The sequence below is a fragment of the Castor canadensis genome, chromosome 1, assembly GCF_047511655.1.
Source record: "Castor canadensis chromosome 1, mCasCan1.hap1v2, whole genome shotgun sequence".
NCBI lineage: Eukaryota > Metazoa > Chordata > Mammalia > Rodentia > Castoridae > Castor > Castor canadensis.
Window position 1 is genome coordinate 55675671 of NC_133386.1, and position 18353 is coordinate 55694023.

Genomic DNA, 18353 nt, shown 5'->3' on the forward strand with positions numbered 1-18353 from the left:
CCCCACCAGGGTGGAGAACTGGCCTTTTGGGTGGGAAGTACAGTAATTTCCGATGATAGAAGTTTTTAGAAGCCAGACACTTTTTCTCAGGCTAGGGAAGGCAGTTTCATTAAAGGATTCCCACAGGTTTAGCTCCTTAGGTTTCCATGGCCAGTGGTCTCCCAGGTTGGTTCCTCCACAAACATAGCATGAGGTGACATTGAGAGTCTGGGATATAGACTCAGGTAGTGAGAGGAACAGGTTTCTGGCCTTGAGAGAGATAGAAAACTCACTCCACATTTCCTCATAAAAGGAGTGAAAAACTTGGTATGAGGAACTCTCATGGGTAACAGTTACTAATTGAGGTGCATCAGAGTCCCAGGGTCAAGGCCCTTTCCATCTATCCTTATACAAATTATGTGTCCCTGTTTTCAATCAGAGGGATTAAATATAGTAAAATTTATGAGGTTACAGGTGCCAGGGGCACAGTCAGAGGTAGCTGTCCCCTTGTGAAGGAGGGCTGCATAATCTGCCTTTTGTCACATAGCCCATGAAACACAACCCCAATATGGGCAATAATAGGAGCCTACCTCATCACATGGCCAAGAGTTGTCTCCCCAGCACATATACTTATCATTTGATGTATATGCTCTTTCCCAAGCTAGGCCCCCACAGCCACAACCTATATTCCACATCCACCTTGGTCTATGGCTGCACATGCATCAAAGAACATTGACACTGGTTTATCAGGGTTAAACACCTGGGTGTGGTTGATGAGGTTCTCAGGGTTGTGGATGCTCCAGACCTCTAGCCATTGTTCCTGAGGGTGGTAGGTGGGATTGAAGCAGATATGCTGATCACCGTGGGCGCACACCAAATAGGTGGTATGGTTGTGGGTGTGTGCCCCAATGACAGTGCCTGCACAGGAATAGTTAAGTATGGAAAAGCAGAGTTCTGGTGACAAATTTCCTGCCTGGATAGTATGCATAAATAAGTCATAGTTTGATATCTGGGAGTTCCTGAGGAAGGGACTGCTTAAATTTAACAAAAGGAAAACATGGAAAAGACCCATCCCTGGAGGGAGAAGAACATGACTCCTCAACCTTCCTCTGCATAGACTAGTCAGCTTCTGGAGTGACTAGAACAGGGCTATCGTCCCATTGTTCATGGTCCCTGTTGTTTCCTGGGAAGCAGAGTCCTGCCAGGAACTAGAGAAAAGGTTAGATCAAGAACTAACCTAGAAGGTAACACACATGCACAGGAAATTAATCTTATCTCAACTAACAAAAACCCTTGTTTCTTCCTATTATTGCTTATACTCTCTCTTCAACAAAATTAGAGATAAAGGCAAAATAGTTTCTGCCGTGTATGGAGGGGGTTGGGGGGAGAGGAAGGGGGCGAGGGAAGTGGGGAGAAATGTCGCAAACATTGTATGCACATATGAATAAAATAAAATAAAGGTAACATTACAGAGATAACTTCTCTAACTTTTTTTCTAATTAAATTATCTATAAACTTAAAAAAAAAAAAAAAAAAAAAAAAGCTAATAAGACCCTATCTCAAAAACAATCTGCGTGTGCATGCCTGTGTTCCCAGCCACTTGGGAGGTAGAGGTAGGAGGTTCATGATCCAAGGCCAGCCTGAGCAAAAAACCATGGAATGCTTTCTGAAAAACAAACTAAAAGCAAAAGGATGAGGGGAGTGGCTCAATTGGTAGAGTACTTGTCTAGCAAGCATAAGGCCCTGAGTTCAATCCTTAGTACTGGCTCCCCATACCCCTATCTCCCAAATACAATTGTTCTATATCCTTATTAGTAATTTTTTTTTTTTTCAGACAGGATCTCGCTATGTATAACCTTGGTTGGCCTCAAACTCACTATGCAGCTTAGGTAAGCCTTGAATTCATGATTCTCCTGACTCCACCTCCCAAGTTCTGTAAGTATAAGAGTGGGCTATGGATAGTCATTTCTGTTAATACATTCTGGTGTTAAGTATCTCACTGTGGTGTTAATTTGCATTTCCTTAGTGATATTAAATATTTTTATGTGTTTATCAACTGTATATCATCTTTGAAGTCTGCATATTTTGTCTATTTTTTTTTAAATTAGGTTGTTTCTTTTTTTAATTAAGTTGGGAAAGGTTTTATATATTTTGGATACCAGTTCTTTCTCAGATTTAATTTTCAAAAATTGATAGATTGAACTTCATTACAATTAAGGAATTCTGTTCTTTGAAATGTGCTACTAAAACATGAAAAACCAAGCAACAAACTAAGAGAAAATACTTGCAAAACATAAATGAAATTAAAGGTGAAGACGGAAGAAACATAACAGAATAAAATTTCACTTTTCTTACCCCATAGCAAACTCATCTAAATTTGTTTTTCCCATTAGTAAAACACCTTGATCCAACAATTTCTGAACCACTGTGGCATTGTAAGGTGGCACATAACCTAAAAAAATTTAAGTGTTTTTTATTATAGGAAAGAAAACAGTGAACATATAAATTATACACAAAACCCCCACAATTTTAAACTTTAATTAAGCACATCATATTGATGTGTTAATTATTCCTTATTTGAATAGTGGGATGTACTTCCTTCTAAGTTAATTTTTTCTCTTTCTAACTGTATACATTTCCAAAGATAATCTGTACATCATTCCCTATTTTCATAACCTAAAACTATTGACTTCAACAGTCAGTACTATAAAATACTGCATTGCAGTCAGTACTGTACCCAATTCATTTGACACTAATTCCAATCATTATGTCACTCATTATACTTGATTTTTTTCTTCTTAGGTATTATATCACGCAGTAATTTTTATGTATTTCTGGTTAGAAATAGACCCATACTCTCAGTTAAAATTTCTTTGATCTATTGAAAAGCTCTAGTATACATTCCAAAATCATAACTAGTCTATTAGAGTAAACTGAAGTATATTCCTCTAAAAAAATTATTTTGTATGTAGCACTCTAAATAACCTTTTTATTTCATTTCTTTTTCCTCCTAAGATCCAAATATCTTGATAAGTATGCTTGCTTTTGACCTAAGAGACTATGAAGAATAAAGTTAAGCATCACTATATTGTGTTAAAGAGATGGAGGAATCAGGAAATGAAAAATAGCTGGTGAGTAGATTTAATGAATCCACACAATCCCCAAGAGAGGGGTCATGACAACCAGTTCATACTGTTCTCATGTTTCAACAAGCTGAAGTTAGTGGTCACTTAGTAAATTTGTGATGATCAGTTAATGAGTCTTCCTAAAAAGGATCTCTAAAACTTCTGAAATAGCACTTATTCATTAAGCTGGCCTACCTCTAAAGAATAATTCTGCATTCTAAAAGTATAAATAGTAAAGAGGTAATATCCTAGCTAGGTATTTCCCTCAAAGACACAATTAGTCTGAGACATCTTAAAGCTTTAATATTTTACCTTTAAATTATACTGAAAAATATCTATTTTCATAAAAGTATTAATGCTCTGATCAGGTACATTTTACCTTTCAGCATATTTGATGCACATGTTGTCTCGATGCCAGTTGTACTGAAGTTGTCTTTTACTGCAATAGGAATTCCATCTAAATCCCCAAGTGGCTGACCTGCATGAAAAAAAACAGACGATCGATACATATATATACACACACATATATATGTATACATACATATATAATACACATACACATACAACACTAAGTATCTATATATAGATATCTTTTAGTATATATATTTACATCTTTGAGTTATTTATAATAACCACTAGTTTTTTACAAAGACACTTCTTCAAAAATCAAGTTTATGTTAGAAATTATTACTGGTGGACATTATAAAGCATTAGCCTCATTTTCACTATACCTCATGGCCAGTTCTTTATTTTGTTTTTTATTTACTTACTTTTTTCCCATGACCAATCTAAGTTTAAGCTACTATTTAAGCCATCTCCTGCCACAAGCAAAGGATCAGTATAATTGTCATTTGACACAGCAAAGGAAGGTGAACTTAAGGTCCCATACACTTTTCTGGTTCACATGCACAAGAATGGTCCAAACCATTGCTGTGGTCCCTGGTGCTTGGGTGATGGCCCAAGTTCTCTTTACTCATCTTCACGGCCAGTCAGAAGTGGATTCACACAAGGGTTATGAATAGAGTATGGTTACCATCTTCCTAGGAAAAAGGCTTGGACCTGATGTAGAGATGGGAGTAGGCCGAGAACTCAGGTCTTCCATACTCTCCATGGTGCAACCTGAGGAAAACATTCTGCATGCTTACTCCCACCCCAGGCAGCATAATCAAGTAGGTGAGGGCCTTCCACAGGTGGGTAGGAACCAGGACACAGTCACTGCCACCACCACCATTTTGGACCTGCCAGTTCTTAAGCTTCACTTGCCAAAAGGAGACTGTTACATCCCATTAAGCTCTTCCTCTAGAGATAAAACAATGGCGTACAACTGAAAGTAATTACCTTTCTTATATCTTTCCTCTGATTCTTCAGCTTGCTTTAAGGCTACCTCTTCTGATACGGTAATGTAAGCATTTAGAAACTTGGTTTTCTTGATGAGAGAGAGACATTTCCGACACAGCTCTGTTGGTGTAATTTGGCCTTGCTTGAGTGCTGCAGAAACCTATGTCATACACAATTCAAAAACCTTTTACTGAGTCCATAGAAGCTCAAATGTAATACTAAGGGGACAATAGAGTGGCAGGCAATACAGAAGAGTGGCTAAACATAAAATTTGAAGTGAGCCTTGGGTTCAAAATCTAGAGAACCTATCAAGCCTACACAGCATATTGACCAAAGGGCAGCATTGTGGATCAGCCTAAGGATGGGGACAAAGGGGAGGCAATCTTCTACCTGGCTCACTAAATCACCTGTTTCTAAGCTAGGCTATGCAAATGAAAGCAAATGTATAGGTAAGCCATCCTGGACAGAATCAGTTGAGAGTTCGCCTGGGTAAAGGATGGGTTAGGGGAGATTATGTACAGGGAGTAGCTTACTGCAATACAAGCAGTCCAGAATGAAAGGAGAAGTGAGCTGGGTAAGACACTGCAGGACTTTTTGGCCCTGAGTAAGATCTTTATACCTATTGTGGAAATGAGCAAGACGCTACAAGTTGAGAGAAAAGCATGTAAGATATAGATTCAAAAGTTACTATAAACAAATTTTTCAGAAATTCTGTCTTTTGAGCATTAGGAAGACTGGTAAAGAAAGTAAACCGCACAAGAGGTAACCAGAACTTGCACAGTGATAGGAATTAAGGCTGAGATGAAGTGATGACTGCTTAATATTTCCTATGGGAATTAATAATAATATGCACTTGCTAATCAGCAAAGATATGAGTAACAAGAAGTCAATGATGACACTGAAGCTTTGGAGATCATATGAAAAGAGTTGGATTATCCAATGAGATGAGAGTTCAGAGACAAGGGGTGTAGGGAAAGAATATTTATTGAGTATTTGCCAAGAGCCAGACACTTTTGCTTTACCTGCCTTATTAACCACTTCCCAAGTTAAGTATTACTAACCTTACTTGACAACAGTAAGGATGGATGATTTCATATTTTCTCCTCACCATTTCTATCTCTAGTGGAAATTAGCTTGTCTTCCAAGTTGACTGTATTTTTACATGTCTTATATGCATCAAGTAATAGGAATTTGCATTTTGGGGGACAAAATCTGCACATGATCTGCTCTTGGCTATTGAATATATCATCAAAGCAATGACATTCTTAGGACTGAGGAGTTTAGATGAGAAAAGCAGGGGAAGAGGCAATTGAGAGAACCCCTTGTGCTCATGGACAAGAGGAGGAATGCGGAGGCTACAGAGTGATTCAGGGTTGACTCAAGGAAGTAATTCAGTAACAGGAGATATTTCTGCTGTATAGTTTATATGAAATGTAAACTTTTGATGAAATGAGCTAAAAATGAATGAAAGATAACAGTGTGGTCTAATGTTGTGAATGGAGAATGTGAAGAAAGAACACAGTAGTTGGTTGGGTGGCAGAATTACAACTAGAAAGTACCCAAAACCCCAGAGACAGAGAGATGTGTACAGACCTATCCCACTGCAAAGCTGTAAGAGGGAGGAAACCTGCTTCTGCCACCTCTGTCCTGCCTCTCCCCTCATGTACTCTAATGCCTACTGGCCTCAAGCTGCTTTGTGACTTACCAACTAATACGAGAATAGGATCTAAGGAGTTACAATGGGATTAGAAGAGCAAGAAATGAGATTGTCTAGGAGCACTCATTTTAAATGGTACTGATTCATTTAAAATGGCCATTTTTAGGAACTCCAGATTTGAGAAAATCAGTAAGAGAACTGGGAAAGGGAAGTGGAAACAAAAATGCTAATTAGTGAGAATGGACTGTGCATGAAGAGTGTGAAATGGAAATCAGATAGCTCTCTGGGGACAAAACTGCAGGTGTCTGAATATAAAACGAAGTCAATTTTCAAATTTTTTGTTAAAAAATGTTCTCTCTCTTGGCCCTTCTCTAATGGAAATTGGGCTTTCCCTTGAAACTACAGCTGCCTCTGTTTCGCTCCTGTCTACTGAACATCAGAGTCCAGTGGGGGCAAAGTGTCCTCCTAGTTCCTCAATGCCTTCCTCTTCCCTCTTTCTTTAAAAATCCCAGCTATGGAGAAGACTCTATCATTCTCCATCCTTTTCCTCTTTGTGTGGGTTATTCCAGTCTACCTGGCATGCCCAGTCATTCACTGATGATTTTAGCACCTAGCCTACTGTCATCTTTGCTACTATTGCTCCTGTTGTCCTTCTTGTTCACCTCAAACTTCAAGTTCATGTATGCTGACACTGGGCCTCCCCATTCCTTGACCTCACTTCATACAAACTCTCCCTTTACCTCATCCCAGTTACTAGCCTGCCAGAGATTTCTAAAATCTCCTAAATCTCAACTCATCTTTTGTCCCCTTGATTCATTTACTTTACTACCCAAACAGCCAGCAAGGAAACAGGGACCTAATCCCATAACCATAAGGAAATAGGTCCTAACAACAATCACTGAAGTCAAAAGAGGACCCCAAGTTCCAGATAAAATTGAGGGGCTGGCTGACATCCTGATTTCAATCTTGTGAGACTCTGAGCAGAGAACACTGCTACTCTACACCAAGATACTTGACTCACAAACTGTGAGATAATAAGATTCTGTGATTTTAAGTCACAAATTATACTAATTTGTTATGTAGTAATGGAAAATGAATATGTCTACTAAGAAAAACTGAGAGATTTGTGGAGCTGCTCTTATGAAGTAGGGGAAAGGAAAATTGTAAATACATATAATTTAGTAATTTTGTCTCTTCAATAAAATTAATATTAATAGCAAGTCCTTACTTCCAGGCATTGACCAAGATGCTTTATATTTCTTTTAATCTTTATATCCACACTGAGGGGCTGATATTATTAACTTCATCTTGTAGATAAAGTACTGTAGTTCCTGTTTAAGGTCACACAGAGAGAAACAGGGCTGGGATTTATACAAGATCTGATCTTGTTTGCAAAATTCATGCTCTGAATTACTAAACTATAATACTTCTCTATGCAAGCCATTATGACATGTACTCCTCTGTACCAAAGCAAAGAACATTTCTATTGCTTTTACTGATAACATCAAATGTTCACTTAGAAAAAAGAACAGTTTTTCATACAAAATTGCCTTGATAAAAACTGAAGGATAGGAGAGCTCTTCAGGGCTGAGTGTCCAGTGGATGGACACTCACTTTAATACACTCTGGTCATGTTTTGTTTTCATCGTTCCATGAAATTGCACGTTAAGGTCACCAGCAACCCCACATTCCTAAAGCCAAAAGTCAATGCCAAATCTTCACTTTCCAGTACTTCTCAGCAGCACCAACACAAGTGCTCTTTCCCTGTTCAGAATACTTCTTCATTTGTGTTCACCATCCTGGTTTTTCTCCTGCCTCTCTGGCCATGCCTTCAGGTCTCTTGTGCTGGGTTTACTTCCAATTGCTGACCTCTAAATATCAGAAAGTTTTAGGCCTTCTTCTGTTTTTACACTCATCCTCCCAAGGTGACTTCACCTGGCCACATGGCTCTAATTGTCTTCTTCACCCTGAACAATTTAGATCCTATCTAACTGCTTTTCTGAGCTCTTCTAAACTCTTCCATCCACCTGCTTAACTGACATCTTCACTTAGATGTCTAGGAGGCATCCCAAAATTAACATCTCTAAACTCAGAACTCTTGAGAACCTCCTCTTTCCAAACATGCTCATTTTATAGTCTTTCTCATCTTGATGAATGTTACCATTTCCCCAACTGTCCAGGCCTAAAGCCTATGTACTTTTCTTGATTCTTCTCTTTCCCTCGGACCCCATATTCAACCCATCAGCAGTCCTCACTTAAAAAGCAATTTCTTCTACCACTACCACCCTAAGATGTCATTATTTCTTGCTGATGCAACAATCTTCCCACAGTGGTTTCCCCACTCAATTTCCTATGAACCACAGTCCTGAAGAGTCACCTGAAGGAGCTTTAAAAATATTAAATTAAATCATGTCCACAGATCAAAACTTTCTAGAGGCTTCCCATTATACTTGGAATAAAATCCACATTCCCTACTATGGCTTGAAGGTTCTCCATGATCTGACTCTTGCCTGTCTTTAGCCTCACTCCTCTTGAAGCATGCTTGCCTTCATGCATTCTTTGAAAATGTCAAGCTCGCTCTTACTTCTTGGTCATTGTACTTACTACTGCTCCCTCTTCCTGGAACACTGCTCTCCTAGATCCTTCCAGGTCTCTATTAAATTTTACTCCATCAGAGAAAACTTCCTGATTAGATAGATCACTCTATACCATACAGCTCCCTCAACCAGTTTTCCCACTACAGTCTACTTTATTTTTCTTCATATTACTCATACTATCTGAAATTATAACATTTACTTCAAAAAAACTTTAATGCCTGCTTTCCTACTCCAAAAAAAGGTGTAGGTTTCATGAGGGCAAGAACTTCTGTCTTCAACACTAAATCCCAATGCCTGGGACAGAGGTACTCAAGGAGTATTAGTTGAATGAGTGAGTAACTGAGAAGTTCAAAATTTGGAATCGATTTCCCTACAGAAAATGATTGACTCAATTTAGTTTAGACCCACAAGGAGCCAACTGAATATATCACTAAACTTTTGGATTAATAACATTAGCTTGATGTCTAACTCTAAGAAACACTGGCACTGTGCCACAAAAGGGAAAGGTAAAAGTCTACCTTCCTGAATGTAGCTGAGTAAAATTTAAAATAGGAGTTTGACCTCTTATTTAGCATCTCACCTCTTTTTAGTGCCTCCTTTTCCATGCTCTTCTGTTGTCCCAAGCTTCCAGTTAACCCCCAAATAGCCTCAGATGTTCATAGTTTCCAGTCCCTCCCCCTAATTTCCTCCCTAACAAATTTTCCTTTTCTTCAATTGTTTATCGAAACAAGGGTGTTCTGAAGAAGAGAAATTTGATTGAACTATTGATTCACAACAATGGGAGAACAAATCATTCAATCCTCTCAGGCACCTGTACATATTTAAAAGTGACTGGGTACTGAATTAATCTCTAATTGGTAGAATTTGGGGCATCAGTATAGCGACAAGGAAAAAATACAGAGTGGACAGAGATATTTTGGGAACTAGGAAAATAATCACCAAAAAAAAGGTTTTACAGAGTAGACAGTAAGTATTTGTAAAAGGAGCAATTAAGTGAAAGCAATCATGCCAAGGCAACCTCTTGGTCTTCCCTTGGGTCAACTCCCCTAAATGGTTCTATGCCCCCTCCCTCCATGAGTCAAAAGTTGTTTTTCACAATGGTCATCCCACTCATCATCAGAAATGGCTATTACACACACACATAAAGATGCTATGGGGAAAGGCAGAAAAAGGATTACCATATTTTAATAGGTTATATTTTGCTTTAAACAGGTTTTGTGTTTTTTCCTTTTAAAGAACAAATTTGTTCACTAACAATACAATATGACAATTTAGGGTGGGTAAGATAATGTATCTTATAAAGAGAAAATATTTGTTATTTAAAACCTGTGGACTTAAAGGTCTCATAATTTATAGCTGTCTAAAAGGCTGCCAGCAGAGAAAGAGACTTCTCAGTGAGACATATAAATGGAAGGTGGAGGGCAGGGTAGGGCCTCAACCCCAAACCCCAACTTGTCACCAGAAATCACCTGGAGACACCATTAAACCTTAACCTCTGGGTGTTATTACACAGATCTGTTTAAGTCTAGAGTGCAAAACAGTTGTAGTTTTAACAAGGGCCCCAGGTGATTCTGATAGCAGTGGGCTTGCAGACAGATTGAGATTGGAACTGAAAGCAAGGGAACCAGAATTAAAGCCCCAAGAGCAGGAAAAGAGTGAGAAAACAGATTCTAGGCATAATTACAAGATAGGCTTAACAGGGCTTAGTGATTTATTGGATATGAAAGATGAAGAACAATTTAAGGGCCAATGGAATAATAGTTATGCTATTTAAAAGAGTACAATAAGAATTCAGAAAGATCAAGCTTTGTTTTGGTATTGTTTCAACGATGACTTCCGCTTTGGTTAGAGTGTGAATGTTTTACGTTTTGGAAGAGATGTCCAGAAGGAATTCACAAATATAGTCTAGGGTTCAAAAATGATGTCAAGGGAATGGAAACGGTGGTGGGGAACCATAGGTATCCTGGTGTCTGTTGAAGCCTGGAGATTTTTTTTTTTTCCTGAGTCATACCCTAGGCTGCGAACTTTTTACAACCATCAATTATTTGTTTGAATTTTGCATGCTACAAATTCGCCGCGCTCCTGTGCGAGAACTGCATCAACTGGATCAGGAGAGAGACTGGAAGGCGCAGTCCGAGGCCTCGCGGAGCTCCGCCTGAGAAGCGGGATGGATGCACACTTCACCCCATCCCACAGCTCCGCGGCGCGGGGATCTCCCCTCCCGAGGTCCTCATTCCTGGGAACCAGTATGGAGAGCACAGCCTACGGACCGAAAGGTCCCAATCTAGGATCTAGTTCTAGAACACAGGCGGCGACGCGGGCGAGATGCGTGGTTAAGCCCGGGGACTCCTTGAGCACGGGAGTCTGCCATGATGGAGGGAAGTCATCTCCCTCCCTACCCGGAACCCCACTAGCGACTTCCACTCACTTCTCGGAGGGTCCGGCAGAGCATAATCCTGAGGTTCAGCTTGTTACCACAGGGGCGAGGAGACAAGCGGAAAAAAGGTCACCAGCCGTCCCGGGTAATTACATGGGCGCAGCCATCTTTGATCGTCACTGACCGCTTCAACAACGAGCTCTTGGATTGGTCCCATCTCAGCCTGAGGAAATGATCCTTGCAGGTGATTGGCTTGGGCCTCAAAGCCTCTTCCGGCTGTGGAGGCGCGCCAGCAGGCGAGGAGACTGTAGGTTAGCGGGTTGCGGCGGCCCCCGGAACCTTCTGATTTCACTTGGCGTCGGGGTCGCCAAGCTGTGTCTGCTTGTCCTACCGAGAGCTCCCAGGACAGGGCAGGGATCGGAGGGTTGGTGGTTCTTTTTCCAAGCGTGTGTGTGGGTCTCCTAAGGGAGGGAGGAGAATGGACGCACTGTTGACTGAAACGTCAATTGGAGCGTTTCTCATGCGAAGAGTGGACTAGCAATTCCGTATTCTTCCTTGGTGTACTCCGTCAGGTTGACTTCATTTTTGAATGCTCAGTTTTGAAATTGGCTTCATTTTTGAATGCTCAGTTTTGAAATTGGCTAGGGTGTTTGGCAGAATCAGACAGGATTTAGGGGTTTGATACACTAAGTGCATTTGGCGGGGGGGGCACGCGCAGCCGTCGAGGATGGAAGTTTTGAAGACTTGTGTGCTTAGAAGAAACGCTCGCGCTGTGGCTGGCTTCTGGAGAAGCAGGGTTGTACAGACGCCTTCAGTGAGGGGCATTAGTACCTCCTCTCCAAGGAGCACTTTCATGCCCGCCTGGGTGATAGATAAATACGGCAAGAATGAAGTGCTTCGCTTCACCGAGAACATGATGCTACCCATCATACACTACCCAAATGAAGTCATTATCAAAGTGCACGCTGCCAGTGTCAATCCTATCGATGTTAATATGAGAAGTAAGTTTTCAAGAGACGTTTTCCTTACCTTTTTTTTTTTTTTTTAAATCGGAATTTCGCCAGGCATGCAGGTGTTTGGTTTTGTTTGATTTTGAGATAGGGTCTCCCTGTGTAGCCCAGGTTGGCTTCCAACTCATCCTCCTGCCGCAGCCTGGCAGAGTGCTGGGATTTACAGGTGTGCGCCAGCTAGGCATACAGTTAAAGGAAAAAGATCAGTTGCTATTTGGTTGCATTTTGCCTGGCACAAAGGGATCCATTTAGGTTTTTGATAATCCCTCTTAATATTATTTTCGAAATTGCAGTGCCCAGGATATATTTAGTCTTTTACAAAATGTAAGTTTGATTATTTACATACTTCCTTAAAATGTAAGTTGGGTTGGAAGAATTGTGGCTGATTTGCTGGTGTATTCCTTTGTGGTAATCTGAGATCCAGCATGATTTAAGAGGTGTAATGATTCTACATCAGTTTGAAATTTGCATTTTTATAATAATTCTTAGCTTCTTTGATCTCCTGTTACTCACAGCTTCTTTTATTGGTCCAGTGGACAGAGCAACAGAATATGTTCCAGGATATGGACACAGCATTTTCCTCATTTCTGCTATTGCATTCTGCCTTCAGCAGTTAAAATATACCTTCTGCCTCGCATGGTGGTGCACACCTGAAACCCCAGCACTGGAGACTAAGGCAGGAAGATAGAGATTGGGAGTTCAAGACCTGCCTGGGTTATATAGTGAGACTCTGGTTTTGTTTTGTTTTGTTTTTTTCCAATTTTTCCTGTTACGCTTCTTTCTAAATCGAAATAATGTTATCTTAATTCTGCTGGAGGATATTGACAAAGTTTGGACAGTACTGTATTCATGTAAATGTATGCTGTACAATGGTTATATTCATTATAGTAGTACTTATGAATTATTTTGGCTTTGACAATATTTTTGAAAATTTTTTTCAATCTTGCTTATGGAATCTCACCTATGTCTTCTGAAGAAATTGTAAAACATTTTTGGGTGACTAACCTCTGCGTTAATCACATGGGGCGGTTAACCTCAGTGCTTTAAGTAAAGTGCCAGGTGCAGATTAATTTAACATGGGTCAGTGTTTTGAAGACTATGTGTTGACCTGTAGCTATATTCATCAGATTACCTCAATAACATATGTGGAAATATATGACCTATATGTGATGGATTTAATTTCTTTGTTCATATATATCCAATTATAGTATTAAGATTAATCATAGACTTAACCATTTTTGTGAAATTTATAGAGAAATAGGAAAATGTTGGGGCTTTGACTTTTCTCTTTGCAGAAGTGACATAATAGACTACAGTAGCAATTCTCAATTTTTTTTGTTTCAAAACCTCTTTGCACTTAAAAATTAGATAGCTATAGCTATCTTATTAGAAATTAGAACAAATGTATTTCTTCATTTAAAAATACAGTAACTACAAAATTAAAAATCAGTAGAAAAATATAATGACGTGAAATTATGACTGGAGACAACTACGTATGGGAAGTACTGAAATAGGTAGCAGTTGATAGAGCGTGGGCTCTACCTTCAAAGAAGCTAGAATGAAAAATAACCATTTTTTCAAAACAGGCAAATTTAGTGAATAGCTCTTCACTATCTGCTTAATAAGCAATTGATTTTCATCCATACTTCTGTATTCAATCTGTTGCAGCATGTTATTTGAAGTAATGAAGAAAAGCCAGCCCCACAAAGATAGATTGTTGGAAAAGAAAGAACCTCTTAGACTCCTTGAAAAGACTGGGGCATACCAAACGTGGAGATGTTCTGGATTAGGGAGATAAAGCCCAGATGCACTGGTATGAGGTCATTTGACTCTAATTTTGAATGTTGCTGTATTTAATTTAGTGTCTATCTAGACATGAGCCATTGACTATAGAAGCCACTAAAGACATGTGACTATAAGCCATGAATGTAGCTAGTCTGAATTAAGAGTGCAGTCAGTGTAAAATACACTAGATTTAAAATACTTAGTTTGAAAAAACAATGTGAAATGTCTCATTCAGGTTGTATATCAGGGCTCATTAGTAGAGAGGGCTTGCTTAACATGCATTAGGCCCTGGGCCACATCCCCAGCACTACAAAAAAACAAAAAACAAAACCCACAAAAACACCCAAAACCCAAGTACACACACACACAACAAAACAAGCAAAAAGCCCCCAGACCAAATACTGCTGGGTAAGGTGGTACATGGCTGTAATCCCAGCATTTGGGAGGTAGAGGCAGGAGGATTTTGAGTTCTAACTCAGCCTGGGCTACACAGTGATGTGCTGTCTCAAAAAGTAGAATAAACAATTATATATATTGATTTTTGAGTAAAATATTACTAAAATGAAATTCTGGTTTTTTCTCTTTATTTTAATGACTACTAGAAAATTTAGTTATACATTGCATTTTTGTTGGACAGTGTCTATCTAAAAGTGATGGAGTAACGATTACACATTTATTTGGGAAAGAGGTTTGGAGAAAGGCTTTAGTGTCAAAATGTTTGTGGCTAGAAGGCTCTATTAAGCATGAATTAAAAAGTCTTTACCTTGATTGTTTCATGAAATTATTTTTTTCTTGTTTGTGGTGCTGGGGTCAAACCCCCAGTGGTAGAGTGTTCCAGACAAGTGCTCTACCACTGAGCTACATGCTCAGCCCTGTTTTGAAGTAAAAATTGCTCCTGGTTGGGTGTAGTGTTTTATTTTATTCTTTTATTCTTTATACATTGGCTTGAAAGTAATTTTGTTTTACAAGATGCAAATGCATAATTTGTGTTGGGTATATTCTTATTTCAGTAGGATGGCTGCATCTGAACTTTCTTAGCTGCTGTTTAATATGTAATACTGCATTGCATTTGTGAAATGACATATTAGCATTTTATGAATTGACTGGTGATGTTAGGATTCTCTTTGAGAAAGTGTTGCAGAAGATACCTGAAATGATAGCTTGGGGAATCACATAATGAGTGGAAGATTGTGAACTCTAAGAAGTGGTTATTTCTCTTGATGAGAAAGCAAGAGGCTTGTCTGCTTTATTTGAGAGATGATGGCTGGCCTATTATTTTTCTGAAGATGACCACTATTGGACATAAGACAATAACTCATAAAAATGGCTAAAGAAATGAATAATTTTAAAAACAGAAAATAATACAGCCAACAGCATCATACCAACCAAGTTTGGTTTCTTTAGATGGAATTAAAGTCTTTGAAACTGATGATAGATTTGGGCTTTTCCAAATCAGTCCAACTTGCCAGTGGATGAAATGCTTTAAGGGCCCCATTCATTGTGCACCAAGAGGTTCTCAATTGCTAATGACCAGCTGGCTGCGTTCTGGATTTGGAGCTAGTTTAGACAGTACTAGTGTGCCAGGGCTACATTTGATGTATTAGCATAGTAGGGTTACCAAGAAAACTTTAAAAACAACCTCGATCTGCCTATTAATACCCCAAAGAAGACTGGAACATTTTTACAGCTCTAGAACAGCCGAACTTTGACACGGCTTACTACTACCCATTTCTGTTCAAACCGCATAAAGGTTTCAGTGCTTGCTTGTGCTTTAGCAGTGAAAGGAATGCAAGGCAGGAGAATTGAGTGTGCGGTCTGGGTGAATCTTCCTGTGTGAAGTTATATCCCTGATAGAGCACAGCCCTGACTCTCCAGATGGCGACTGTGGAATGCTGGCATGATGGCCACCAGCTTAGATTTTCTGGGACTATCCCAACTTCCAAACATGTTCTCTTCCATGTGTCTTGATGTTTCATTAGAAAAACAACTTCTGCAAGCTACCCATCTATCAGTGTCTGTCTTCGTGTCTGCTTTCCCTCCTGTTGTGTGGATTAACTCATTACCCCCAAGTAAGGCCAGCCATCTACTTGTGTACTTGATCCTATCCCCTCTCACCTGCTGCAGGATATCATTCCAGCAATCTGTTCTGCTTCATTCCCATTAGTGCACAATTTTAGTAGTATTTCTCTCCTTACGGGGGGGAGAAGCCACTGAAGCCCCCTCCAGCTCAGTTGCTCCATTTTCTGCTCCCCTTTATAACAAACTATTTGAAGGAGTTGAGTCTTCTCATAGGCTCCAGTTCCTTCCCATTCTCTCTCAAGCACACTGGGCCACAACAGCTACTCCTGTCAAGGTCACCAAAGGTCTCTTGCTGTGTTTAGTTTTGTTTAAAGTCCTTTGGCTGCTTTTCACTTTATTTGAAAACCTGTTTTCCATGTTGGCAGCATTTGGCATTTTCAGGGACCACCTATTCCTGGCTTTCAGGACATCTCTTTCTCACCAGGCAAGCCTTCTTGATTCCTTTGCTGCATGCTCCTTGTCCTTGGGGTCTAGTGTCGCACTGCCCCCAGGAGTGGGCAAGGGCAGGGGAGTACTTAGACAGTAGTTAGTAATTCTGGACGTTTGGTGTGGAGCAGGGAGAGGTAGGCAAGGTGCCTTTATTGGAAGGCCTCATATCGCAGGAATGTTCTCAGAAACATGTCAGGCAAAAGAGAAAATAACACATTTTTGTGTCTTAGAAAAGTCATTTATGTATTGAAGCTATGCAATAAATTACTTTGGATTATTGCACATAGAGTAGCCAATTTATTTGAGCCAAAAATTATGATTAGAACAATGTTTTCAGCTCTACTTTAATGATATATATATATAGATATATATATATATATCTATATATATATATATATTTTTTTTTTGTGGTACTGGGGTTTGAACTCAGGGCCTTATGTTTGCTAGACAGACACTTCTAGTTGAGCCACTCCACCAGCCTAAGAGTATATTTTATACTCTAAAATATAAAAAGATATGTATAATAAAGAAATTGATCTGATTTAACATTTCAGAACAGATGCAGTCCAGTGGCTTTTTAACTCAGGAATCTCTACACTTATTCCAAAATCATTTTTCTAGAAAGAATTTTAGGAGATGGGGACTGTTACTTATAGACCAGTTCCAGTTCTAAGTACTTTATACCCATGCCTTTTTTATTTTTTATTAACTTTTTAATAGTTTTAACACTTACCTTTTTTTCCAAGACTTAACACCAAACGTCTTTGTTGTTTAAATCATGAATGAGCTGGACATGGTGGTGTGCACCTATAATCCTAGCTCTTGGGAGGTTGACGGTAGGAGTTTGAGGGCAGCCTGGGCTACATGGAGAGATCCTGTCTCAAAAAAAAAAAAAAGTTCCTGAATGAATAAATTAATAGAGATGCTATCTTCAAAGAGCAAAGTATAAAAGACGATACTGACAGTTCTTTTTAGAATTTGTTTATTATTTATGGTGCTAGTGATTGAGACCAAGACCTTGGTCATGCTAGATGAGTACTCTATCACTGAGCTACACTCCCAGCACAACAATATAAAAGTTCTGAAGATGATTTCAAAGCCAGAGTTTCAAAGAGATTTTGAGCATTGGTAGCTTTAATTTAATAAGTGATTGTGACTTTGACTGGAGCAACACATTTTTATGCTTTCCTGTGTGGCAGCAACAAATTCTAAAGTTAGCTGCTGTATAATCTATATCTTAAGAATCTAACACTGTGCCTGGTTGTCATCCTGCAGTAGTTTAGTCATTCTGTTCTTACCTTTGGAAGAAACAGACAATCTGTCTTACAGGTGGCTATGGAGCAACAGCTTTGAATATGAAGCGTGACCCTTTACACATGAAAACCAGAGGAGAAGAGTTTCCTCTGACGCTGGGTCGGGATGTCTCTGGTGTAGTGATGGAGTGTGGACTGGATGTGAAGTATTTCAAGCCTGGAGATGAGGTAGTTAATCCTTTTATTCCTTATTTCTTATTCATTCCTCTTCTAAATGCAAATTTTGTCTGCTTTTTTAGGAAGTATATTCTCTACCACTGACCATTTTTCTTCTTTTTAATAAACATACTAAGCTTTGGCCAGTACCCTCATTTTTTTGATTCTGTTGTTAGATTTTTTCAAATAATTAAAAAGTAGCTTGGCCAAATTTAGGTCTTAAAAATCACAAGATTGGGCTGAGTATGGTAGTGCCCAGTTTTAATCCCATCTACTCAGGAAGAGGCAATCCAGAGGATCATGGTTTGAGGTCAGCCTGGGTAAAAATGTTATAGAGACCCTATCCTAACCAAGAAGCTGGGCATGGTGATGCATGCTATAATCCCCACTATGTGGGAGACATAGTTAAGAGTATCATGGTCCAAGACCAGCCATGGGCAAAAAACATGATATTCTATTGAAAAAAATAACTAGAAAAGGAATAAAAGCAAAAATGGGCTGGGGCATG

The 18353-nt window shown here is 39.3% G+C and overlaps 2 protein-coding genes across 10 annotated transcripts in view; one reads left to right on the forward strand and one right to left on the reverse strand.

Annotated features, from left to right (window-relative positions):
• Qrsl1 (glutaminyl-tRNA amidotransferase subunit QRSL1) overlaps positions 1 to 11279 on the reverse strand; it is a 29273-nt gene extending 17994 nt beyond the window's left edge. For 2 of the 3 annotated variants that reach the window (XM_020174963.2, XM_020174962.2), the window contains exons 1-4: positions 11125 to 11279; positions 4443 to 4602; positions 3484 to 3582; positions 2335 to 2431 (exon numbers count right to left, since the gene is read on the reverse strand). In XM_020174963.2, the coding sequence (XP_020030552.1) occupies positions 2335 to 2431; positions 3484 to 3582; positions 4443 to 4602; positions 11125 to 11148 (380 nt within the window). In that variant the 5' untranslated portion in view covers positions 11149 to 11279. The remainder of the gene's footprint in view (positions 1 to 2334; positions 2432 to 3483; positions 3583 to 4442; positions 4603 to 11124) is intronic. The other variant, XM_020174964.2, reaches the window with a different exon arrangement.
• A 405-nt stretch (positions 11280 to 11684) lies between these two features.
• Positions 11685 to 18353, forward strand: part of Rtn4ip1 (reticulon 4 interacting protein 1) — a 71758-nt gene continuing 65089 nt past the window's right edge. For 6 of the 7 annotated variants that reach the window (XM_074077583.1, XM_074077554.1, XM_020174965.2 and 3 more), the window contains exons 1-2: positions 11685 to 12074; positions 17706 to 17857. In XM_074077583.1, coding sequence (XP_073933684.1) covers positions 11801 to 12074; positions 17706 to 17857 — 426 coding nt within the window. In that variant the 5' untranslated portion in view covers positions 11685 to 11800. Of the gene's footprint in view, positions 12075 to 13751; positions 13897 to 17705; positions 17858 to 18353 lie in introns of all 7 variants that reach the window. The other variant, XM_020174967.2, reaches the window with a different exon arrangement.